Genomic DNA, 27,032 nt, shown 5'->3' with positions numbered 1-27,032 from the left:
ATGAGCAGTCTGATATGTCAGTACCACTTGTTTCTATTTTAAGAATATTGCTTCAAGAACTAAGAGTAGTGTTTGAAGTGGTTAGCACTGCTGCCTTCCAGTGCCAGGGACCTGGATTCGATTCCACCCTCCAGTGACTGTCTATGTGGAGTCTGCAAATTCTCCCCGTGTCTACGTTGGGTTCCTCTGAGCGTTCCCGTTTCCTCCCACAGTGCAAAGATGTGCCGGTTAGGTGGATTGGCCATGCTAAACTGCCATAGAGTACCCGGGGATGTGTGGGCTGAGTGAGTTAGCCATGGAAAATGCAGGGTTACTGGGAGAGAGTAAGGAGGGATGGATCTAGGTGGGATGCTCTTTGGAGGGTCGGTGTGGACTCAATGGGCCAAATGGCCTGCTTCCACACTGTAAAGATTCTATGATTCCAAGAAGGAACTAGTCATTATGCAGGTTCTATATTTTACCAGCGTGAAAGCTCATCAGATTGCTATGGAAGTGTCCCTTTACAAGTAACCAAAACATTGGGGCAAAACCTGCAGAATAAGCACATTGCCAAAGGAATTTGTTTGAAACAATGAACTTTCCTTGTAAAGGAGCTTGACCAGGAAGCTATTCTTGTTGGTATTTGCAAAAATGAAGGATCCCCTGTGCTGATAACCTCTTTCAGCTGAGGTAACAAACCTAAAAATTAAACAAGAATAAATGGGCAATGACCTTGCTGGGATTATATTATAGGCCTCCCAACAGTCAGAGGAAAAAAGAGGAGCAGATCTGTAGGTAAATCACAAAAGGTGTGAGAGAAACAGGTTTATAGTTGGAGGGGACTTCAGCGTTGCTAATATTTGCTGGGATTGCCTTCGTGTGAAAGGATTACAGAGTGTGGAATTTTTAAAGTGCATCTAAGAGAGCTTTTTGTGCCAGTACTTAGACAGTCTTACTTGAGATGGAACAGTGCTAGACCTAATTATAGGGAATGAAGCTGGTCCAGTGGAGGAGTATTTTGGGGATAGTGACCATAACTTATTAAGTTTCAAAGTCATTATAGAAAGGGATAAGGATAGGGCAGAAGTTAAGTGTCTAAACTGGGGGAAGGCTGATTTCAATATCATTAGACAGGATTTAGCAAACACAGACAAGGAGCAGCTACTTGCAGATAAGTCTACACTCAAAGTGGGAGTCTTTTCAAAGTGGTATAGTGAGAATTCAAGGCCAGCGTGTGAAGGGCAAGGGCATGGGCATCAAGTCCAAGGAACCCTGGGTATCAAGGGGTATCAAGAGTTTGATAGAGAGAAAAGAGGAAGCATATGTCAGGTACCACTCATTAAAACAGGGGAGGCCCTTCAAACGTATAGATAGACGAGGAAATTGATTTTTAAAAATAAATTAGGAGGGCAAAAAGAAGTCATGAAATATCCTTGGCAGATGGGATCAAGGAAAACACCCAAGGCATTTTTCATAAATATGTTAAGAGTAAGAGAATTACTAGGGAAAGAGTGGACCTATTAGAGACTCTTAGCGAGCAAGCTGTGTGTGAAGCCAGTGGACATGTGTGAGGCCTTAAGTTAATACTTCTCATTGTATTCACAAGGGGGAAAGACATTGTGGCTGGCGATTTCACTTGGGTTGGTGAGGGTCTAGACCAGATCAAGATTAATAAGGAGGAGGTATTAGACGTTTTAATCAGTGTACAGTTGCGTAAATTCCCAGGACCTGATGAGATATAGGAAAAAGTGAGGACTGGAGATCAGAGTCAAAGAGTGTGGTAATGGAAAAGCACAGCCAGCCAGGCGGCATCCGAGGAGCAGGAGGATCAATGTTTTGAGCATAAGCCCTTCATCAGGACCACACTCTTTGACCCTGATGAGATGTATCCCAGGCTGCTATGGGAGGCAAGGGACGAAATTGCTGGGGCCCTGGCAGAGATGGTTAATACTTCATTGGCCAGGTGAAGAGCCAGATGATTGGAGGATAGCTACTGTGATTCATTTGTTGAAGAAATGTAACAGGGTGAACCGAAGGGCCTGGGCTGTGCTGTGTGACTCTATCTACGATTCAAGAGGGCACTTGGTTAAGTTTCAAACGGCTACATTTGTGTAGAATTTCTGCAAAATAATTCTTGATGGCAAGGGAATTCCCACCGTTTAAGCCTTTCCACCAAACATGTGGAGCATATTTTGTGGAGGTTGGATGTAGAGCACATTAGTTTCAAACGTACAGAAAGTTAAAGGCTATGGAGTCCATACACTCATTTCCTAATCTCCAATAGTTTCAAGTAGCTGACGGAGGAATTGTCATCTTATATCTCACGCTATAAACCTTAGCGGGAAATGATTTGAGCTAGCTCCCAATGCTGCAGCAATTTACTCCTGTAATATTTATATCATTTTTTATACACTCTAAAAATGTCGTTTAGATTATTTTTAAATGGGAATTGATGTAAGAAGCAAGTGGTAACTGGCAAATTGGATTCATCTGACAAGGTCTCTTGCTTTGACAATGATAACAATTCTTTGAACCTGCTTAAATAATCCTGTCTACATCTAAACAGATCAGTAAGTAATATTAGGTTTGGCTCAATTAATATTCACGGGAAGGGATTGCGCTATAGTCAGTAAGTCCCAATTTTTATAGGGAGTCTACCTTTTTTTTGCCAACAGATAGAATACTGTTATGAAGGGAAGTTTGACACCTCTCTGATAATTAAAACCGAAATGCCCATAGAGGGGCACCTCACCTCCTAATCTGATAAAGAACTGTGACAAGGTGTATAAACTATCTCTCACCACCCCCCCCCCACCCCGCCCACCAATCTGTTACAAAGGAGGGCTTAAATAAAATGAAATCCTTTCACTCATTCCACAGTTAACAAGTAACAATTTATTTGTCTAACTCCAACAGTGAACAAATTATAATAATTCTGAACAAACTTATTCCCTAACTGAATAAACTGCTAATAGGTATGCTGTTTCAATAACACAGGTCCCACTGATATAAATCAAGGTAATAAGAGAAATAAATTAAGACTTAGTGTCTCAAAGTTCACACAGAATGGCTCCTCCAGAATGCTCCTCTTCCTCTCCACTGATTCTGCTGTCGGGGATGTTTTGTCTGTAATTCTTCTGTTCTGAACCCTTCTCTCCATCAAAGTCTTTTGTCCGAAATGTCGTCTTGCCATTTTCTGGTGTCAAGAATATTCGCTAAACGTGTCTTGTACCTTTATAGATAGAAAGTACCTTTTTAAAGAGCTTGGAGATTTCTTGTGAGAGCCTGGTATTTCTTTCTCTCTCTTCAGATGACAGCTGGTTCTCCCGTCTCTATACAATTGCCCTCCTGTTTTTTTTTACCTCCATGACACATCAGATTCTTATAATATGATTGTCAACGCCATCAGATTTGAAGTTAATTGGTCCTTAGTCTCCAAGTGCCTGTTTTAAACATAATTGGCTGAGTTTAAACTGTTCTCTGGGTAAAAATCTTGCTTGGGCCTGCTAACCAAACTACTTTTTGATACAATGTGTCAATTCATGCACGTACAGCTGTTTATAGGCATTCATTTTTAAATTTCTAAGCATAAAAAGCCCTTCATTTGAAAGGGACGTAACAATGCTTTTCCCCATTTTACAATTTTACCCTTTATACACACCAACTTCATGTCACTACAATGTGGTACCTCTGTCCCTAAGTGCGTACAAATTTGGAAGAAAATTATTTGCCTCAATGAGCCAGCTTCAACATTTGATAAAAGCATGGCTGACCTGACTGTGGACTCTAATCTCCCATCTCCTTCTCAAATCTCTAGTCAAAAATCTATCTCACATGGCCTTGAAGATATTCAATGACCCTCTCTGTATTGCTTTCTGAGGAAAAGAATTCCACAGACTTGTAACCCTCTGCGAAAAAGAATGGTTTCCTCTTCTCCATCTTAAATGCGAAAGCCCTGGTTTTAAGTGGCTCCCAGATTTCCTCTCTCCTCCAATAGGAAGCTTCCTTTCAGTGTTTGCTCCATCAACTCCCCTCAAGGTATTCCTGGTTTCAAGAACAACATCAAATCCATTAGTGGAGGATCTGCTAGTATTGTATTAATGCGATTTACATTTAGTTTTTCCTTTAGTATGTTTAATATTGCCTTAATCTCTTGAGGATTCTGGATTAGTGGTGCTGGAAGAGCACAGCAGTTCAGGCAGCATCCAAGTAGCTTCGAAATTGACGTTTCAGGCAAAAGCCCTTCATCAGGAATGCTCTTGAGGAGTCTAGCCTAGGTTTGAGCATGAGATACTTACAAAAGAAATGCATTTTTAAAATCAAAATCTGTCTCCAAATGAGAGACCTTTTGGTCTGAAGGTCAGGCAGTCCTGAAGGGAAGAGTTGGATTTCACCAAAAAATAAAGTGTATGTGTGGTCAGTTTGTGAGAATTTAACCATTACCATTTCACAGAAAGGACATTCAGAAGTCCTTTTTTCTGCACCACCCAACCTCTCCAAGAAAGACTCTTGAAACTAGGCCAATCAAATCTGAGGTTGATTGTTGGAAACCTTAGGTGGGTAGATGGTGTTGACATTGCGATCAGTCATCAATGTAACTGAATGGCAGCAAGATGCTTGAGGGACTGAATGGCCATCCTCTGTTCCGAGCTGTGCAATCCCGAGGGAAAGTCATTTTCATTTCGGCTCTTCAATGACAGGCCCTAATGGCAGCTTCAGCATCCATGAGCTGTCTCCTACAATAAGCAAGATGGCATTGCAGTGAAATGTCGTGCTCTTCATTATTGGTTTTACAGTCATCACAGAGCGACTGTAGATCCATCTACGTAGAACACAGGACAGCTGTGTTTGTCTGGACTAGTTCCAACATTCAAGGCCATATATAATGTGAAGGAGAGAATGTCTGAATCCAAAACTCTCCACTTATGAAATCCAGTTGTAAAAAGGAAATATGGCATTCATTAGAACGGATTGATGTTTTTCTAGTTTTGCAGTCCTTGATTCAAAATTATGTAGATTTATTCGCATTGAAACTAGGCATGATGTAATTCCCAAAACATGTTCAAATATTTACATTTCCGGTCGAACCTTAATGATGTGCCACTGTTATTTTAGGGATGAAAGCATATTGGGATGAAAGAAATCTTGATGATTCAAGAAAGTTCGTTTCTGTTTCTCTCCGGGGTGAAAATGTTTGCCACTAGACTGTATTTTGAGAGTGTCTGCATTGTAACAAGTGAAGAATTTTCAAGATTTTGCTTTAAGAGTAAAGTTGATTTTCATCAAACTTCTATTTGGCTTTTTCCTAAATTTACCTAATTATTTGCTTCTTTTGCTTTTGAACTCTATGTTAACATCAATCAGGCTACCATAACAGAGCAGAGGCCTTATTATATAAAGCAGTTGTGCTGCATTTCTAATTTTGCAGCTGAGAAAAATACTTTGTTCTTTTAGCAAACCACAATGGTTGACGCACCACTGAGAGTTCAACCCAAGGCAGTGGATTTGAAATATGAAAAGTCCAAGAGTGTCACGTTCACAAATTGCTGTGACTCCAGTTGTTGTCTGTGATTTTTCAATAACAGCTTTTGTGTTCTCTCGCTCTTACCATAGTGCTTGATACAGCGGGTCAAGAGGAGTTCAGTGCTATGAGAGAGCAGTACATGAGGACGGGGGATGGGTTCCTCATCGTCTATTCAGTCACTGACAAGGCCAGCTTTGAACATGTGGACAGGTTTCACCAGCTGATATTACGGGTCAAAGATAGGTGAGTGCCCACACAACTGCTGCTGTTTAAATGAGCTGTGTTTCCTCAAAAACTCTAATCAATTCTCTCTTTCTCTCTCCTTTCTTCCTCCCTTTTGTTTTCTCTTTTTCTCTTGCTCTCTCTTCCTTTCTTTCTTTTCTCACATCACTACCTGAGAACTACTGCTTGACTTGAGTTCGGATTTGAAAGACAGAACAACCTTAGTTATCCGAACATCAATTATCTGAATTTCAGATTACCTGAACAAGATCTCAAAGTCCCTGCACATGCATTTTAATTGAAGTAGGAAAATGCTATTCCTCATCCATTTAATGCATCATTTTGTAAATTTGATAAGGAATATAAATGCGAGTATACTTTAATTAATAATTAACTTCAAATATATACTCGAAACGTGATGTTATTAAGTCTTACACATTTTATAAAAAGGCTCTCTGATACTTTTTCTTCCCGAGAACAAAGGATTGTGACTGTGAACGTACAAGAACAACATATGTGCAAGCTCAAGCTGTGCGCTCCAACAGCAAGATTCCCTCTCAACATTGACTCGCTCCATTTTGCAAACTCAGCAATCTTTTTCCTCAGCTCATTCTTTGGAGAGTTAAGTCAAAAAAATGCACTTGCATTTTTCTTTTCTGTTGTTTTTTGGATAGTGGAACACCACCAAACGAAAAGATGCCAGCTGCCGTCAAGGACCAGAATAAAACCAAGGAAAATGGTCAGCGAAAAATTTCACAGACTTCAGTCAAACTCTAGCCAAGAAGTGATTTTATTTATAAAATATCATGAATTTTCAAGCAATATCCAGTGTTCATACACATTTTATCGATTTAGTGAAATAAAAACTCTGTAAACATGCTTTTTTACGTAATTATGTTCAGTATGGCTTCCTTTGTTTACGATCAGATCAGTTATCTGAACAATAGTTATCTGAATAAAATACTCCCGGCCCGTCTCATTCGGATAATCAAGGTTGTTCAGTATTCATTTTTTTTTGTTCCGTAGTCCTTTACTCTATCGTGCTAAAAAAAGAGTATTAAATTTTAAACTGATTAGCTCCTCCTTTAATATTCCCCTTCCTTGGGTCACCAGACCTGAAATATTAACTCTGATTTCTCTTCACAGATGCTGCCAGACCTGTTGAGTTTTTCCAGCAATTTCAGTTTTTGTTTCTGATTTACAGCATCGGCAGTTCGTTTGGTTTTTATACAATATGTAACATGTTAAGTTATGCTTAAGACCTGCATGATAACCACACCCATAAATGGATGATAAGAAAGGAGAGTAGGAGTCAGTCTTTTTGGACACTGAGCCTGCTCTGCATTCAATAAGATCATGATTGATCTCAAAAGCAATTACATTTATCCAGTGTCTTTATGTCTCCCCTCCTCCCCCTACCCAAGTGGTACTGGTTATTCTTTCCAGTCTGGCAGTTCGACACTCCATTGATCTGCCATTCTCACATTCCCATCACTTAATTCAAACATTAACATCTCTTCTCGCCCCTCACCCACCCTTCTGACCCCCATGCCCCATTCCCCCACCCAGCCCTCTCCCCCCACCAACATTTGGATAAATTTTGCCCCCTCCACACTTCACTTCATCTCTGTTGACGAGTCATCCACATTCAAAACATTAGCTTGCTGTCTCTCCATGGATGCTGCCTGACCTGCTGTGACCTCCAGCATTTTTTTGTTTTCAGTACAGATTCCAGCATCTGCAGTAATTTGCTCCTTCTGTATATCTGCCTTTACTCAGCTTCAATGTCTAACCACTGATTCACTTCACCCTGCCAGTACTACATCACTGGGATCATCACCAAAGCTTTGATGGCTATATCCTTTTTTTGTCTTTTTGCAGCTTCAACCAGTTTCAGTTGTTTCAGAAATTTAGGTTTCATATTAGGTTCCCTCAGAGACAGTAAGTTCCCCATTTTCCACTGGATATGTCATTTAAAAATGCAAACTTTGAAACCATTGTAGGATGAAAACTGTGTTAGTCAGAAACCTCAGGAATTTTTTTTATTATATACAATCTTTTGGAGACAATGTCAGATTTTTGAATCTGGCTTTTACTGTGCAGAGAATTTATAAACTTATTGGCAGTGTTAATATTAAGATCTAAACGCAACATGCTTCAGTGATGTTCCTGAACCAGCATTTTTAAAGTAGTCATTAATCTGATTATTTTAAATGAGCTAACGTCTTCATGCTAAATACCAGACAGAAATGTTATGAGAATGTGTCAAGTGTTCTCATCTATTATTAATATGAACATCTTTAATCTTTTTTTCTTATTGAGCACTTTAATAAAAGAACAGCAAGTACTGATGTGGAATTGTAAAAGTAGCCAGCATGGAATGGACTTTTTTTTTTGTAGAGTTGCAATCAGAAACATAAAATGATAAGAGAACCAATTGCGCTTATTACTGCAGCTTTCTTGCTCTGTCTAGTCCAGTAACTCCCCCAGGCTAGTACTCCGAATGATGCCACTCGTCTTCTTGCCTGCTGTTATTATACTGCTGAATGAACCTTTCTTACTTCAAATAATGTTGATGTTGCTTTGTGCACATCCTGCACAGTCATAAAAGAGAGCATAGAATAGTATAGGCCGTCCGGCCATCGATGTTGTGCCTATCTTTTATCCTACTCTAAGATCAAACTAACCTACATACGCTTCATTTTATTATCATCCATGTGCCAATTATCATCCATGTGCTTAAATGTTCCACATGTATCTGACTCTATTACCACCGCTTGCAGTGCATTCTACGCATCCATCACTCTCTGTGTAAAGAACAAACCTTTGACATCTCCCCTAAACCTTCCTTCAGTCACCTTAAAATTATACCCCTCTGACTATTCACTCTATCTATGCCTCTCATCAGCTTGCACATTTCTATCAAGTCACCTCTCGCCCTTCTTTGCTTCAATGAGAAAAGTCTTAGCTCCCTCAACCTTTCCTCATAAGATATGCCCTCCAGTCCAGGCCGTATCCTGGTAAATCTCCTCTGCACCCTCTCTAATGCTTCCACATCCAACCTATAATGAGGCGAACAGAACTGAATACAATACTCCAAGTGTGGTCTAACCAGCAGCATATCCTCGCAGCTCTTAAACTCAGTCCTCTGATAATGAAAGCCAACACACCATACGTCTTCTTAACAACCCAAACAATTTGGGTGGCAACTTTGAGGGATCTGTGGACATGGACCAAGATCCCTCAATTCCTCCACAGTGCCAGGAATCCTGCCTTTAACCTTGTATGCCTCGCTTTGTCGAAGCACCCTATGATCTGTATGACCATGTTTTCTATGATCAGCCTGTACTGCTCACAAAACAAAATTTTTCACTGTACTTAAGTGCATGTGACAACAACAGATCAAATCAACTTGTCAAAATATGGATAATTGGCAGGGGTGGGGAGGGGGAGGGGGGGGAACAGAAGCACGAAGTTTAGTCTAAATACAGATCTGGAAACTGCACCACAGCTTTAGTCTTCACCTGACAAGGTACAGGTAGATTGAGGATTATCAAAGTCACATTTATTTCCAATATTTGTGATTTTAACTTGTATATATTTGGATTTGAATGTCTTGACACCACCCTAATGGTCAGCTTATATGGCAGATGGAGTTCAATCTGGATAAATGCAAGGTATTGCATTTTGGTCCAACAAACAAGGGTTGGGCTTACACAATTAATTGTAGGACCTTGGGGAGTGTTGTAGAACAGAGGGATCTAGGGAGTGCAGATATATAATTCTTTGAATTTTGTGTCATTTATAGACAAGGTGGTTAACAAGGCTTTTGGAACACATGCCTTCATTGCTCAACCCTTTGAGTATAGGAGTTGAGAAGTCATGTTAAGGTTGTACAGGATATTGATGATGCCTCTTCTGGAATACTGTGTCCAATTCTGGTTGCCCAGTTATGGGAAGGATATTATCAAGCTGGAGAGGGTTCAGAAGAGAATTACCAGGATGTTTCTGGGTATAGAAGGTTTGAGTTATAAAGAAAGGCTGGGACTTTTTCCCTGGAGCTTAGAAAGTTAAGAGGCAATCTGATAGAAGTTTATAAAATAATGAGAGATAGATAGCATTGATGATAATTGTCTTTTCACAAAGATAGGGAATTTCAAGACTTAGATTAGATTAGATTCCCTACAGATTAGATTCCCTACAGTGTGGAAACAGGCACTTCAGCCCAACAAGTCCACACAGACCCTCTGAAGAGCAACCCACCCAGACCCACTCCCCTACATTTACCCCTGACTAAGGCACCTAACACTATGGGCAATTTAGCATGGCCAATTCACCTAACCTGCACACCTTTGGACTCTGCATATCTTGGGACACATGTTTCAGGTGAGAGGAGAGAGATTTAAAAAAGACATAAAGGGCATATTTTTTACACACAGGGTGGTTTGCATGTGGAATGAACTTCCTGAGAAAGTGGTCGACGCGGGTACAATTGGATGGATGAATAGGAAAGGTTTGAAGGGATAGTGGCCAGGAGCAGGTAGGTGTTGAGTTTGAGATTATGTTCAGTATGGACTGGTTTGACGGAAGGGTCTGTTTTCATATTTTCTTTTGGAGTCATAGACTCATCCAGTACAGCGAAAGGCCCTAGGGTCCACCGTGTCTTTGCAGACCTACAAACACCAATCTACATTCATGGCATTTAGCCGTACTTGGTCCATAGCCTAATATGCCCTGGAATTTGAAGTTCTCATCCAGAGCTTCTTAAATGTCGCAAGGGTACCTGCCTCCACCACCTGCTTAAGCAGCACATTCCATATTTCCAAGCAGCACCCTGTGAGTGGGAAAAAAATTCTCAGATCTCTTCTAAACCACTTAGTCCTCATGCTAAACTTTTGCTCTCTGTGTCTGCCATGGGAAAAAGATTCTCACCTCTGTGTCCTCTGTAATGCAGTCATGCCCTTCTGATAATGTGGTGACCAGAATTACACACAATATTCCATCTGTGACCTAACCAGCTTTTATAAAGTTGTAACAAGACTTCCTTCCTCCTATATTCATTGCCCTAGCATATGCCTTCTTCATTATCCTTTCTAGCTGTGGTCTATGGATCTTTATTCCTCAGTACTCCTTGGGGACATTCCATTCATTGTGTATATCCTTCCATTATTAGACATCCCAAAATGCATCACCTCATACTTTTAAGGACCAAATGCTATCTGCCATGGCTCTGCCCAATTTACCAGCTGATTAATATTAGACTGTAGCCTAAGACCATCCTTCTCATTACCAACAACAGCATCAATCTTTCTGCAATTTGCGAGCTCACTAATTATACCTTTACATTCACATCCAAGTCATTAATGTATGTAACAAACCGCAAGGGTCCCTATGATAAAGTACTGATCACAGACTTCCAATAGCAAAAACATCCCTCCGTCATCAATCTTTGCTTCCTATTTTCAAGCCAATTTTGGATCCAGTTTACGAACTTGCCTTGGTTCTCATGGGCTCTTGTCTTTGGGGCTGGCCTTCCATATGGGACCTTGTCAAAGATTTTGATGAAGACCATGCAAACCACGTCAACTGCAACTTTTTGCTTATTTAATTTTGAGGTTTGTTTTTGATCTCTGCACGTGACTCCAGTCATTTTTCAAAGGAAAAGCAACCCCACCAAGGCACATTTTGTTTTTTACATCCCCAAGATGTGTCAGAGATGGTAATTATTACCCATCAATAGTTGTTATTCAGAGCTGCCACTATAAATTGCTGCTGTCAGCATGTTGATACAGTTAGTGGATTTCTGGGCTATTGCAGAGGCCAGCAAAGAGCCAGTCAAATTGGCAGTCAGTTCTGGTCAGACTGAGCAAGAGGCAGCCATTTCCTTCCTCAAAGGACGTTAATGAGCTCAAATGGTTTTTACGACAATCTTAAAGATTTGGGGTTTATTTTAAACAGCTTTTCATTACTCCTCTTTCTTTCTGAATTCAAATGCTGAAACTTCCATAGTGGGGTTTGTGTTAATCTTCTGTGGATTACTAGCCCTGTAGCTCTCTATCAAACAGCTGTCTGGAGTCTCTTTTGCACGCAGAGTGTAGCCAAAGAACATGACTCGCCATTACTTCCTGAGAGTAACTGGGAATGAGCAGATCTTCCTGCTGAGCTTCCTGAGGAGGTCTATATTCCAAAACTGGAGTGGGCAGAACTTTTGCTACTTTACTGAATGATGTCCAGTTTATTAAAAGTTTTCTCTCTGGATCTTCAATCAGTAATCAAAATGGACTGATTTCTAATATTCCTGTTCCTGTCTCTTTCCTTTGTCTAAACTCATCTATTGGACGATGACACCAGTTGAGTATTGGACGTGAGGAGTATGTTGAATCTGACCCTGCAACATTATAAAGTAACTAGTCCTTCCAGTATGCACGTAAAATAAAGAGTAATATCTCACTATATCATGCCTCAACCTGTCCAGTTGCTCATTGAAAGTGAATTACTTTTGAAGTGAAGTCACTGTTGGAAACTTGATTCTTGTGAATTTGCAATGTGGTTTCAGGATCTTGAATGAAAGGTTTAAATGAAATAGACGCAAATGGGTACAGGAGCAGAACCTTCCCAATTTTTGGAATATGGTGATGACTGGCAATTCTAGCCTTTATTGCCGATCCCTTGCTGCCCTTGTTGCAGAAGATAAGCTTTCTTCTTGAATTGCAATGAAGGCACTTCCACAATGTTGTTGCAAGGCTAATAATCCAGAGAACCCTTGATTAATTATGAGAAAATTAATGTAATCTTCGTCTTCTTAGAAAACTTTAATGTTGTGCCCTGATTAAGTGCAGCAGTCATATTGGACACTTGCAAAATCATACATCACTCCACAGATGCTGCCAGAGTTGCTGAGATTCTCAGCATTTGTTACCATTAGCAGATGCTTTGTAAAAGCTTTTTTGTCCAGTCTAGGATCTTGGTTATTTGAGAGGAACGATTTTGATCAGCTCTGTTCTTTTTTGGCAAATCAGGGCTGGCTCCCTGACTTGTTACACTCTCATAGGCTCACCCTCCTGATCAGACCCTGCCAATGACTCCATCAATCGGGACAAGATCTGGATGATCCAGTATCAGGACCTCAGCATCGCAAATATGTGTTTGCTCAATGTGTTTTGTTTCCATTTTCACCATGAATATGATTTCTCACCCAGATTTGTTTCCAGGAGAAATCTATTTTCAAAACATTCTGCCTTCAACATCCCTCATGGAGTTTCAGAAATTTCTTAGGACTGGAGTTCATCACCTCAAAGTTAATTAAAACCATTCACAACCTCTTCACCTTTTAGTATCAAGTATTTTTGCTTGCTGTGTATTTGTAGGAATTTGGTACAAGTACAAGCTTGCATTCTCTTGACCCTGTATATTTTAAGACTTGTAAGTATAGATTTATAGCGGCTCACATCATTCTCTCAACATGCCAGCAAGTCTTGACACACATTGCAATCGAATTTTGATAAAGTTGTTTTTAAGTTCCACTTGTGTGTTACTAAAATTAGCTGTTTCAGCAGTATACTAGAAAACTCCCTCAGATCTTTCTTTTCCTGAGAAATGTGGTCAATCCAAAGATGGCGTCAAGTGAAAGACTTGATTTTGTGACTTTTGGCTTTGAGTCACAGGCTTGTGGGTTTGAGCACCATTCCAAAGTCTTGAAAATGAGGTAGGAAATCAGCCATCGTCTTACTAGAATGCAAAACATGTTTAAGAGGCCATATGTTTTACTCCTGTTCCTGTTCCCTGCCATTTTTTCTTGAGGAGATGCTGTTGCCAGTCATGGAAAGATGGAGAATGAGGGCAGGTATTTCAAAGAAAATTGATGTGTAAAAAAGCTATTTCACAGGGTTAGTAGTTAATAGTCTGAAATGCGCCTAGAAATGTGGTGAAGGCAAGTTCAGTTAAAGCATTTCAGAAGGCATTAGAGTTTTGGATAGAAACTATGGTTGTGGTTACTGGAGTAAAAGTACCATTCTAAGTCAATGTTCATTTGGAAAGCTAGTGTAGATTTGATGGGCTGAATGGCCTGTTTCTACACTGCAAGGATTCTGTGAATTATTCCGTGATAGGTGGAGATTGAAATGCAGTTACAACTGCAATTCATCCGAAATCAACTTGATATGATTGAGGCTGGAGCTTCAATGCAGTACCAAAGGGGTGCTACACAGTTGTGAGGTGCTTACTTTCAGGCAAACATTAAACTGAGGTTCTGTCCAGCTTCAATAAAAATGGTAATTGCTGGAGAAACACAGGTCAGGCAGCATCTGTACAGAGTCAACAGAGTTAATGCTTCGAGTCCAGTGACTCTTCTTCAGAACTGGTTTTATTTCATATTATTTTAGACAAACTTACCTTCTCGGGTGAACCTAAAAGATCATGTAAACCATTGTTTACTCCTTAACCAACATCACAAAAACAGATTATCCGGTCATTTGACACTTGTAGGCAGTGTTGTACATATATGCTACTAATAGTTCTGAATGAATTAATCTTGAAGTTGCATTAGCTGCACCCAATCTGATGTCTCACAATTTTTGGATAGATGCAGTTGTGTTTTGTGTAGTCTTCATAAGGCACAGATGTATTCTGTACAGTTGCGAGAGTCCAATAATTATGCCTGATGGTAATGCGTGTTGCACTTCTTGTTATCATACAATGATCTGCCTTGTTAACTGATACAAGTGTCTGTCCTGTTTAGATTCACCTGAACAGAAGGTTTTAATCTTTACCATTGTCAAACATCTACCATTGAGAAGTAGCAGACCAAAGACAAAGACTAGTGGCAGCAAGCTACCTCAAACAACTCTTACTCTGTGCAAAATACAGGCAGAGGTGTAGATAACATGAAGTGGCAATGGCAAATACCACAGCTACCTGCTGTGCACAAGGCATCTGCTACAGGAACAACACTTCATTTGTATTTTATTGATCATTTAGAATTTTGCCATATTGTGTAAGTTGTGAAGAGCTCTTTGTGTAACTGCAAGTTTGTTTGTTCTTCAGATACCACATCTGCCCAGAACCCATCCAGTGAGTCCCCACTAATCTGATGGGTCAATGAATAAATACCCTGATGTGACATTAAATTATACCCACCTGAAAGGTTGCATGTTTAATGTTCGAACTGTGCTGAGCTGGCAGTTAATAATTACTCATTGTGTTTCAATCTCAGCCTTCCATGGAAGAATTCAAAAAAAATAATTTAAGAACCAGGTGCAGGAGTAAAGAAAATGTCTGTCTAACTTGTTCTAACACTCAGTTGGATCATGGCTGATGTTCAACCTCAGTCCACTTCTCTGCTCTTGAACCATATCTCTTCTGTCTCTTTAGAGTACAAAACATTTTATCTTGAATATACTCAACAACTGACCATCTCATGCTCTCTCAGGTCTAGAATTCCAAAGATTTGCAACTCTCCAAATCTTTGTTTCTTTGTTTTTCCTGTCCTAACCTGTCCAGTCAACGGAAGTGTTACAATCAAGTGAACTGAGCTAACACTGTTCACAATGGAGTAGGATAAACTTGACTGTGATGTTCCACATGATCAAATAGACAGCACTCATTTGTCCAAGATTGCACATTGAGCAAGATAAGGAATGATATGAAGAAGAGAAATACCAGACTCAAAGCATCAAATCTTTCTTTCTCCACAGATACTGCCATTCTTGCTGAGTTTCTCCAGCATTCTCTGTGTTTGTTTCAGATTTCCAGCATATCCGTATTTTATTTTTAAGATGAGGAATGTACCACATTTCATGCAACTTCAGGTGAAGAGGAGAGTGAAGAGAAATTCTGAAACTAATTGAAGGCACAAATACAATTAAAATTTTCGGTGAAAACCAAAGGATACATTAAAGCTATTCATTTCAATTTGGTGTAAATTATGTTGGTAACCAGTAGGGCATGGTTCTTTGTAACGCAGCTGGTGGCATCAGTGAGAAGCAGAGTGTTAACCAGCTCGAGCTTCTGCCTGCTCATCTTTGTGTTCGATGATGTCAGCAGTTTGTAAGGATTTGCTTGCTTTGATGAAGCATGATTTCACAACTGACTAAATTGCTTTGATAATTTGGGAGCACTGCAGAAGTGCTTTGGCGTTCATGTCATCAGTCCCGGGGATATGAATTCTGTTTGACCAGCAGTTTCTCACAAGATAAATGCACCCTGACAGTGTGGTAACAGAGTACGGCAATAAAAAATGGAACTCAATATATTTCCTGGATTTTGCCAGTAAAAGAAATCCAATGCAAGGTTTAAAAAAGGCTGGGCAGATTAATTGGAAATGGCATTCAATTTAGCTTTTTGGTTTTAGTTTGAAGGACAAAATACCCCTTTTGAGAACATATACTGTTTAACTTGCCATATCTTACACACTAATCAATAATTCGTTGTCTCCCATCCAAGTAGAAAGTTTGTTCCGATAATTAAAAATGAATGACTGACTGTTTGTTTGTTTGTCTGTCTGTTTTATACAATCCTATGTTTTCCAGCAGGATATTGCTGTGGAATTGGATGGTTTTTTTGATAGGCACATTATTGATTGTTGCCCTTCTTCTCCCTCATGCTGAGCCTGGTGCTTATTATGGATCCAGGTGTGGTGTTCTGGTGCCTCATTGGATATTCTTGCATATCCATTATTGGCTTAAGAATGGAAGAGAAAATTTGCAGGTTAAAATGGTATTGATAGAGTGTGGCGCTAGAAAAAGCACAGCAGGTCGGGCAGCATCTGAGGAGCTGGAAAGTTGATGTTTCAGGCAGGATTCTTCATCAGGACTCATGAGTCAACTCTCCTGCTCTTCAAATGCCTTCTGACCTGTTGTGCTTTTTCCAGCGCCACACTCTGTCGACTCTGACTCTCCAGCATCTACGGTCCTCGCTACCTCCCAATTGATATTAATGGTCAGCCAAGATCATGTTCTCACCCATTTTCCAAACAGCCAACTTCAAGCCTGGATCATTAAACAGCAGGACTTCCAGCAGTCATTTCTAACTGACAGAAGGAAAAAACAATCATGACTCCAACAGTAGCACCCAGCGGTACTGCTTTAACACTGATCACCCTCCTGGTGTGTACGACTCTGTAGGACTGCACGTGGTAAATTTATGAATCCAGCTATTGTTTGGAAGCAGTGCTGAAACTGTTTCATCAATTAAAGTGGATTGAGATCCCAGAATGAGTTTTACCTGAGTATTTTTTTCCCTCACCTTGTTTTGGATAGTTTGATGCTTTCTGCTTGTGATCAGTGGAAGTCAGTTTGTTTCTTTGTGACTCTTCCTTCTTTCCAAAATTCATCAAGGAAATATTGTTGCTGCTTTGATTTAATCTCTGTCTTTGTTTTATGATTACAGAGAATCTTTCCCCATGATTCTGGTCGCCAATAAGGTTGATCTAATGCATTTGCGAAAAGTCACAAGTGAACAAGGGCGAGAAATGGCTGCTAAGTACAATGTAAGTATTGCAGTTTATCAAAGGGAGCTTCATTTCTGAATTCTTCCTAACTTGATTAAAAACTGTCAAGTTAGTGTTTTATTGGTAACAAATCAGTGACATTCCATTTTGCATGAGAGGTCATTTTGCTCATGAAGCCCAAGTGATATATTTTCCAGCCCAAACCTTCTAACGTTTTTTAAGCAGTTATTAAAAGGAGAGAGAGCTCTTGACACTTTGCATGATAGATTAGCACTCCACCATTTAACTTGCATTGGATATAATGGTAGAAAGTAACAGAAGATAGAGACTTTGCCTGTTCCTCGGTGATCAGATGCTGAAATTCTAATTCATTTCTACAAATGTGACTGTTGCAAGATCTCATGGCTGGTCTTCTGCATTCCAATCTCTGCTAAATTAAATTAACCCAAAGCATTGTTGCTTGTGTCATAATTCTCACCAGGTAATGTTCACCATCATCTCTGTACTCCCGCCTCTCCCTTGACTCCTGATCAAACAGTAGCTAGATTTTCAATTCATCATCCTTGTTTTCAGACACCATATGACCTCTCTCCCTGTTGTCTCTGCAATCTCCTCCAGTGACACGACCTTCCAAGATATCAGTGCCCATCTACTTTCAGTCTTATAGAGCATCCTCCAGTTTATTTGCTTCACCACTGGGGGCTGTGCCTTCAGCCACTTAGGATCCAAGCTCTGGAAAACCACTGCTACATCTATGTCTCTCTGCTTTCCTTGCTAAACACAGACACTCCTTTTACAACTTCCCTCTTTAATCAAGCTTTGGGTAGTCTAACAGCTTGTTATTTGGGGTGGTACGGTGGCTCAGTGGTTAGCACTGCTGCCTCACAGCACCAGGGTTCCAGTTTCGATTCCAGCCTCGGATAACTGTCTGTATGGAGATTGCACATTCTCCCTTTGCCTGCGTGAGTTTCTTCTGGGTGTTCCAGTTTTCTCCCACAGCCCAGAAGATATGCCGATCAGGTGAATTGACCACGCTAAGTTGCCCCATAGTGTTTGGTACATTAGTCAGAGGGAAATGGTTCTGGGTGGGTTACCCTGCAGAGGGTCGATGTGAACTAGTTGGGCCGAAGGGCCTGTTTCCACACTGTAGGGAATCTAATCTATTTGTATGGTTGGTCTTTTTGTTTGTATTGGTACTATGGAGCATCTGGGGATGTTTAAGTTACTGTTGCAATACCGATTTCAGAAGCAGCACTTATTCCTAAGTGTAGCTACATACATATCTTTGAAACACCAATGTTGGTCCACACCTTTGAACCTAAAGCACCAGCAGCTGCAAACGTAAGCAGTGTTGCCATTTAGTTGTGAATTTTTAGGCCAACTGAGCCCTAAAGCCGCCTGTTCAGGTGAAAACCATGTCTTGCCAGCAGTGGGGAAGATCCACTGACAATGTAATTGGTGATTTTTCAGATCACTGCTTAAGCTGTACAGTGTTTGAGTGTTTGCCATCGCTTTTCCGAGTCTGCCCCACAGCTAGAAATAGGGTGAACTTAGAACATTGGCACCTTCGTCATCATCGAAATGATCCACCCACTCACGGTTCTAACTTACTGAACAAAGGATCACTTAATTATTGCTGTGCAATAGATTCAGTTTCTCCTGTGTGTGAGTTTCATGCAAGTTTCGTCATATCAAAGTATCATTGTTGCTATGGCCACCAATTTATTTCAGCACCATGCTATTTTTAGCTGCCTCGCTCAGTGCTTTCACTTGCACTCCTCCTCCCTCGCTGAATGCAAAATCCATTTTGTGGTCACCAAAGTTTGCACTTGACTAAATTTAGCCAGCTTTCTTGTTTATTTCGCTAATTGCATGCATGAATAGTAAGCAGCAATATTCTAATCCCTTAGGTATCCCAATCTATACAGAGTCGCTGCTTCATGTGTAAGAAAAATACATTGCCTCTTTGCTTTCAATGAATCTGTGCACTTGCCAATGTGAAGAATGACACTTAAAATTTGAGCCCTTCACCATTTCAGGCACAGTGTCAGAATCAAGCACTTCCGGATCGAGACACAGCATGCCCTACATACAAAGTATTATATTCCTGGCTTCGCTCTAACAATGTGTCTTATGTGTTTTGTCTTTTCCCATTACCCACAGCAGTTTCTCCACATAAAATTGCCACTTACACCAAGCACCATGATGATCATGTCAACAATGAATTTTGTGCAGCAAAATGGAGCTGAAAGTTCTGCTAAGGGTAGTAGAAGTGATATGTCTCAGGAAATGTCCTCTGCCTATTTCTCCACACCTCACTGCCTTGTGCTTTTCTCAGTAGGGTCCTCCCATCTTGAGTTGAATTGATTTGTTTTGATTTATTACTGTCATATGTACCAAGGTATAGTGAAAAATGTTGTCTTGTGTGCTTCACGGGCAGATTGTACTATACGAGTACATCAGGGTTACAGGCAAAATGCAAAATATGGTGTTAAAGCTGCAGAGAGAGGTCAACAGTAACATTAAAGAGGTCCATGTCTGATAAGAGCAGGGGAAGAAGTTGTGCTTGAATCCATTTGTGTGGAAATATTCAATTTCCAGTTGTCGAACACCATCATTCTCTTTTACCCTCTTGGCATCCATCTCTGTAATTTTCCATTAGTCATCTCTTTCAGCATGAAGAGCCTGATGAAGAGTTTATGCTCGAAACGTCGACTCTCCTGCTCCTTGCATGCTGCCTGACCGCCTGTGCTTTTCCAGCGACACTTTTTGACTGTGATCTCCAACATCTGCAGTCCTGACTTTCTCCAATGTACTCGCTCAGGGAGTTACAAAATAGTCATCCCTGAATCTTGAATAGCCTCCTTGAACCCCGTAAATTGGCTTTGCATTCCCCAGACTCCTTAACTTTCAAGGATGCAATCACAAGACTCTCCTGGAAAGAATTGTGATGGAATGTGCTGTTAAACTGCCTTTGGCCTGCAGTCATTTTCTTTTGTAGATTACCTTATGTAGCAAAATGTGCACTGCCTCCTGCAGCTATCGGAATGTTGCTACTAAAATGACCAGTAACACATATTAGTACCCACTTCAGATCAGGAAATTGCCCACCCCCACTATGGTGGGGGTTGTCTTGACAAATTTGAGAGTTGCTCTGTGTTGGGGGCCCATGTTCCTCGTGAACTGAATTGTAATAGAATTTCTATTTTGAATGTTGCCAGTGATCGTGAATGGCTTCAGACAGCTTGTGTGCAGATTAACCATGAAGTTAATACTATCCTCCTTCTGAATTTTTGACTCACCACTCCAGACAACTGAGAAACCGTGATATGTGGCTTTAAATTCCTTTTTTGCTTTGTTACTCACCACTAATTTAAAATAAAACATTTTATTTTTCTCAAGATACCTTACATAGAAACCAGTGCCAAGGATCCTCCTCTGAATGTTGACAAAGCCTTTCATGATCTTGTTCGAGTCATAAGGTAAGTTCTTGCAAGTTGTTCAATCTGGAGTCATTTTCATCTTTTCTGTACCCAGTGACGTTTGCCAGAACCTTTCAAATGCAGAGAGACAGTTCAATGTGTAAGTGAAAAGATAGCATCTGTAAGTGTGTGGATGGTGTTTTCAAATTTGACAGAACTATTGAGAGAAAGCTGGCATTAACTTCAGACTTTTATGCTTTTCCTCTGGACTCAACCAAAAAAAATCAATTTTCTGTTTCCTTTTTGGCGTTTGTTTCTTTTAAACATTTTTCAGCCTAAAGTCTGTGAAGCAGAAGGAAGAGACTGTTTGACCCAATGTGTCCATGCTGGTTGACAGCATACCCCACCTATCTGCTTTAAGCCCATACAGGTAGTTCTATAACGCTATGGTTGCATCCTTGTGCAACCCCACAGTATAGAAAAATCACACATTAGAAACAGAGCTTAAAATGTTGGCGATATAATCGTGTCACAGCCAACACACGTTTTAAAAACTCACACTGTCGAAACAGCATTCCCAATTCATCAATTACATTACAGGGAATTAACATTAATGAAACATGCATTATAACAGAACAACCTGTACCTGCTGTCAAACCTCTGCAAATACTTGTTCAACGTGGTGAGAGTTTCTGCCTTTACCTCGGTTTTTCAGTGGGTTCAAGTCCTCACCACCATCTGGTTGTAAAAATGTCTCTTCGTATGCCCTCAAACCTTTGCCGCTTACTTAAAATTCACTCCCCTTGGTTTGTGAATGCTCTGCTAAAGCCCCTCACAGTGTTACACCCTATATAAACTGAAAGCGTTGTCTACTAACACTGGCCACTGGCAAGTAAAAGCATTTGATTACCATAATGTCTGTGTGCTCTTTTTTTTGGAAAAGCTAGTATTATGGATACATTGTTGCTATGATAATAAGTGCTTTCATAATTTGACTTGACTAATTCAAAAATTATAGAGAATCAAGCACAGAATAAATCCACTGTTGTACCCTGCTTACCCTATTACATGGATTTTACAGCCCAGAGTGAGGGTCTTTCAACTGGACAAGTCTATGCCACTCATATGATGGTTTGCAGATTGGTATGACAGGTCGGCGCAACATCAAGGGCCAAAGGGCCTGTACTGCGCTGTAATGTTCTATGTTAATTGTTGTAAAAACCTGTCTTGTTCACTGAAGTCCTTTTAGAGAAGGAAATCCTTTCCTGGTCTGGCCTGCATGTGGTCCCAATCAGTGATAACGTCAGAAGACGAGTAATCCAGAACCCTAGGCTAATGTTCGGAGGAGATCAGTTTGAATCCAATCATGGCAGATGATCAAATTTAAATTTGATAAGAAGCGAGCCTATTGATAACTACATAACCACTGTCAATTGTTGTAAAAAACAATCTGATTCACTATTGACCTTTAGTTAAGGAAATCTTTCATCCTTATCTGCTTTTGAAGTGACCCACAGAATTATGGTTGACTCTTAGCTATCTTTGGACATACACAGATTGGCAATAAATGTTGGCCTAGCCGATAAACCATGTACAAACAAAAAAGACCAACAACGACATATTAGGTGAAAGTGAGGATTGCCGATGCTGGAGATTAGAGTCGAGAGTGTGGTGCTAGAAAAGCACAACACGTCAGGCAGCATCCAAGGAGCAGGAGCATTGATGTTTCAGGCAAAAGCCCATTCCTGATGAAATGCTTTTGCCTGAAACATCGATTCTCCTGTTCCTCGGATGGTGCCTGACCTGCTGTGTTTTTCCAGCACCACACCCGCAACAACATTAGATTAGATTACTTACAGCATGTGGAACCAGACCCTTTGGGCCAACAAGTCCACACTGACCCACCAAAGTGCAACCCACCCCCTTACATTTACCCCTTCACGTAACACTACAGGCAATTTAGCATGGCCAATTCACCCGACCTGCACATTTTTGGACTGTGGGAGGAAACTGGAGCACCCAGAGGAAACCCACGCAGACACGGGGAGAATGTGCAAACTCCACACAGACAGTCGCCTGAGGTGGGAATTGAACCCAGGTCTCTGGCACTGTGAAGCAGCAGTGCTAACTGCTGTGCCACATATTGCCTAGTAGCTAAAAGGGTGAAGAAAGCCAGTCAGTTCAAGGGCAATCAAGGATGCACAAGAACAGCTGGACTTGCCAGTGACACCAAATAACCATTTGAAGATTTTTTTCATGATCCTTTCCACCTGCTTGCTTTAACTCTCTTTGCGCATCCTTCTGTTGGTCTTTTTACCTGAACATCCTTGTAAATGTATCTTTGCTACATTTCAAATACACCATGTTAAGTACAAATGTCAGCTACTCTCTGCGAAGAAATTTCTCTCAAATTATCTATTTGACTTGTTAAACATCATCCTTTCTTTTGTGTCATAAATAAGACCAGGAGACATGCCATTGCCATCTCTTTACCCAGTAAGAATTCGCCTATTGACCTGAAATATGAGAATAGCGAAAGGATTTTCAAATCCAGGACATTCATTAAAGATGTGTTGTTTCTGATTACAAACAGGCAACAAATACCAGAGAAGAGCCAGAAAAAGAAGAAAACAAAATGGCGTGGAGACAGGACAACTGGCTCTAACAAACTGCAGTGCTCAGTCATGTGACAGCTTCTTTGCCTTCTTGAACGCTGCTATTGGTCAATTCAATAGAAACGTTGAACCTAATGCTAAGTTATGTACCGCCTGTGTGCTACACAAGGATCTTTCGGACTGTGTGCTCAGTAAACTGTAGCAGTGTTATGTGTGGGACGGAGGGGGAGAGGGGTGTGGGGCAAAACCCCCACCCCCCACTCCTTCACTGAACAGGTTTGCACTCTCGGAAGACACTGAAGTCGCCTTGTGGAACGCAAAGGCACCTCGGTCTAACTCCACTCAAACCGGATTTGGCAGAGAAGTGACTTTTTTTTTGAAAAACTATCATTCTTGCCTCTCACTTTAAGTTGTGTACCAGACTGAACTGCTGCACTGAGCTGTTATGACTCGAAGCTCACCGAGCGACATGACCCCCTCATGTCGGTTTCTAAGTTGCAGGGCAGTGTCGGAAAAAGCTGTCTGTTAGAGAAAGGAAGGTGATTGGAATTGGAATGTCGATGAGAGAAATTAAATCCATCTGCAGCTGCCTCCTGGACATGGCTTCAAACATCGTCCTTAAATTTATTAACTGCAGTTTTCCCTCTTCCTTAAGCCCATCCACAACTGTTTTTTGAAATATAAAGAAAAGATTCACATTATTCGCCCCCTTCAGATGTGGCTGCCTGTGGTCCGCATTTTGTCTCAACACACAGAAATGGAAGGACTCTCCCCAGAAGTCTAAAGGGTTTGAAGCAGTTCTTTTAACTTGATGTTACTTTTTGTAATTGTTTAAAATATGTGCACTTTTTTGGGGGTTTCAAACCCATTTTATACTCTGTCTCTCAGTTGTTAAAACTGCACTGCGATTTGATTTGTTTAGAGAAAGTGTTTGCATCAATGGCACCATTTTCTGGTACCAGATGTGTGATAGCGTGTTGTTGTAATTGAGCAAGAAGGAAATATTCCCTTTCCCAAGAAAGCAAACAAAACTGAAAATAGTCATTGTCCTGGTGAATGTGCCCCAGGCTTGCAGTTCTCAGTTGACAGAGAAAAGAAACAGTGGGACTCAGGCGCGGGTCTACCTTACCACTTGGAGTTGAGCTCCTGAAGACCAAGCAAGTTGGAATTATCCATCGTAATGTGGTCACTGCGCAGATGGGAGGGGAATTGTTAATTGTGTGGTAAGCTCTGTTCCAGTTGCTGCAATGTGAAGCCAATGTTAGTCAGAAAGTCTGAAAACTGCCAGGAAACTGTGGCAACCAACATGCACCTCGAAAAAGCCAACTCCCTCCCTGTCTACATGATTTTTACAGTAACATCTAAGTGGGAAGTGTTGACTTAGCCTTATGAAGCTTTTCAGCATCTTTTATGAAGTTCGTAGCACATGTTAGGTCCATAGCTTGTTTTTTCTTTCTCAATGAATATTAGTTGAACTATCTCAGTGAATATTCAGTTGCCATTACAAATGTCTCTACTGGCAGCTTAGGGCATTACACTACACTTGATGTTATGCTGTACAAGACTCCTGCTAATGGCAACTTTTGCCCTTGAAGTCATTGACATCCAGTTGAGAAGTCCGGTAATTGCTACTGAACTAGCTTGACCAACTGTAGAATTACAAAATGTTGTCATCCTAGTTTCTTACATGGGTTAAGTTCCAGTCTCCACCATTAAACACATAGTTTCTACCAGTTGGGAGGTGGGAAAATTCACGCTAGTGCCACATAGCTTTCAATTAACTTTTGGCTTAATAACTGTCTCTGTACTTTGTACAAAAGGAGCACACTGATTGCTATACAACTGACTTGTCCATTAATTGCCAATCTCAGTTCAGACATGAAATGCAAAACTGGGGAACATGCCAAGGTGCTTCTGTCAATTAAGCATTTTGAAGTGTGGATACTGTTGTGAAATAAACATGACAGCTAATTTGCACCCATCTTCTTTTCAAGTAATGCACAGAATCTTTTACAATAACCATGAAGGGTGTATGTTGAATATTCATTTAAACAATGACAACGCTGACAGTATAACAATCCCACAGTAATGCACTGTGTGGTCATCTGATCTTAGGTGTTCGGATCACTGGAGTAGGTCATGTACCTGTGACCTACATGGTGAGGTGAAAGTGCAATCTCTGAGCCAAAGCTGCCACCCTACTGACCTTTCACCTCTTACAGCAATTCAAATCCAGCTCCGACAAAGAAGAGAAAGATCTCTTTGCATCGTCTGAAAGGATTTTGATTGAAATAAGTTTGAACAGGCTAATCATCAGCACAAAGTCGCCACCAACATAGCAGTCATTGGCAATCTCACTCAAGGGTACCTACAGTATGACTGTCACGAGAATATAGAATGGTAGTTTACACAATGCTATCCTGAAGTTGGGGCTAAGTAGTGTTGTTGGGCCACAGTGAAGTTGTCTTGCTCATATGGGAAATGGATCCTTCAACTCGGTTGGCATTTTGATGCCAAATTAATTTATTAAAACTCATTATGTTGTGGCACATCATTGTTAATAGTCACTGTATTATAGTTAGTAGGAATGCAGATGGTGTGATTACAACCAAGCTTCTCCTTGTATTTTGTAACTGCTTTGTTACCAAGTCGCATAAACTGTTGGCAACAGCTAGTTGTTGGTTGCAATATACCAGTGAATTCAGTAAGTGACACAGTGCTGTCTTCAGAGCATCAGTATCTTTAAAGTGCAATTTGGTATCTATATTCATTCATTAAATTGTTTACACGACAGTATAAAGGGATGACAACATCCCTTCAGTATTTGGTACCAGGGAGGAGAAAAGGGCTTGGAATTTTGGACTGCACCTTAACCCTATGAGTACCACACTAGTGGCAATCGTCACAGATCATATTTCCAACTCTTTGCCTCCATTACCATAACTGTTCCTCATAGCAGACTGTTGTTCTAGTGACAAGTAAACTGGTGATGTTTTAAGGGTTAAACATGGTGTTGTGTGGCATTTGTAAGGTGAACTTGAACAGTTACCAAGACAACAGCCATCTGAATCTGTGGCTGTACTTCTCGTTAATTGGAGACTTAGAGGTTTTGTGTGGTAAATCGTATACTGTGACCTTAATTGCAAAAAAAAATGAGGAAAAAAGGTTTTGAACAAGCGATGTAATATTTTAATAAAATTCTAACTGGAAAACTGCAATCTGTGAAATTTGGTGGAGTAAAATTTACACATGCAGAGCTGGGTTGACTGTAACAACCAATTTTCATTTCTCACATTTTCTGGATTTTGATAAGAGATGGAATTTAACCAAATAACACCATGCCCAACAGTCTAAACTGAATGGACTTTAGTTCTGCTGTTGGTACAAGCTGGAGTTAAAATGGCTGAAACATTCATATTTATCTGAGAAGGGAGTAAATGCTGCTCTGATTTGGAGAAATACCTTTGTACACCAACTTGGACATAATGATCGGCCATGGATTGTGTGACATCCAAAGTAGTTGCCTTCTGTTTTGATCATCAAAACTCTGTCCTGGTCCACCCGCATCGACAGGATAGTCAAGAAACACAACAATGTTTCTACCTTGGCTAAGGTAAACTAAGGAAATTCAGCTGTCCACAAGGACTCACCAATTTTTATAGATGCAGCATAGAAAGCATCTAGCTGGATGCATCACAGCATTGTATGGCATTTGCTTTTCCAAGACTGCAAGGAACTACAGAGACTAGTGAATGCAGCCCACCCCATCACGCAAACCAGCCTGCTATCCATTGAATCCATCTGTACTGCCCATTGCCTTGACA

At 40.6% G+C, this 27,032-nt stretch overlaps 1 protein-coding gene across 1 annotated transcript in view; it reads left to right on the top strand.

Moving 5' to 3' along the window:
• Nucleotides 1–26,426, top strand: part of mrasa (muscle RAS oncogene homolog a) — a 65,031-nt gene extending 38,605 nt beyond the window's left edge. The window contains exons 3-6 of the mRNA XM_072579895.1: nucleotides 5,593–5,746; nucleotides 17,111–17,210; nucleotides 20,574–20,653; nucleotides 23,187–26,426. Coding sequence (XP_072435996.1) covers nucleotides 5,593–5,746; nucleotides 17,111–17,210; nucleotides 20,574–20,653; nucleotides 23,187–23,283 — 431 coding nt within the window. The 3' untranslated portion in view covers nucleotides 23,284–26,426. The remainder of the gene's footprint in view (nucleotides 1–5,592; nucleotides 5,747–17,110; nucleotides 17,211–20,573; nucleotides 20,654–23,186) is intronic.
• Nucleotides 26,427–27,032: the final 606 nt, after the last annotated feature.

Source organism: Chiloscyllium punctatum, chromosome 10 (genome assembly GCF_047496795.1).
Source record: "Chiloscyllium punctatum isolate Juve2018m chromosome 10, sChiPun1.3, whole genome shotgun sequence".
NCBI classification, from domain to species: Eukaryota; Metazoa; Chordata; class Chondrichthyes; order Orectolobiformes; family Hemiscylliidae; genus Chiloscyllium; species Chiloscyllium punctatum.
The sequence above is the reverse complement of the archived record's forward strand: the minus strand, read 5'-3'. Positions and strand labels throughout refer to the sequence as shown.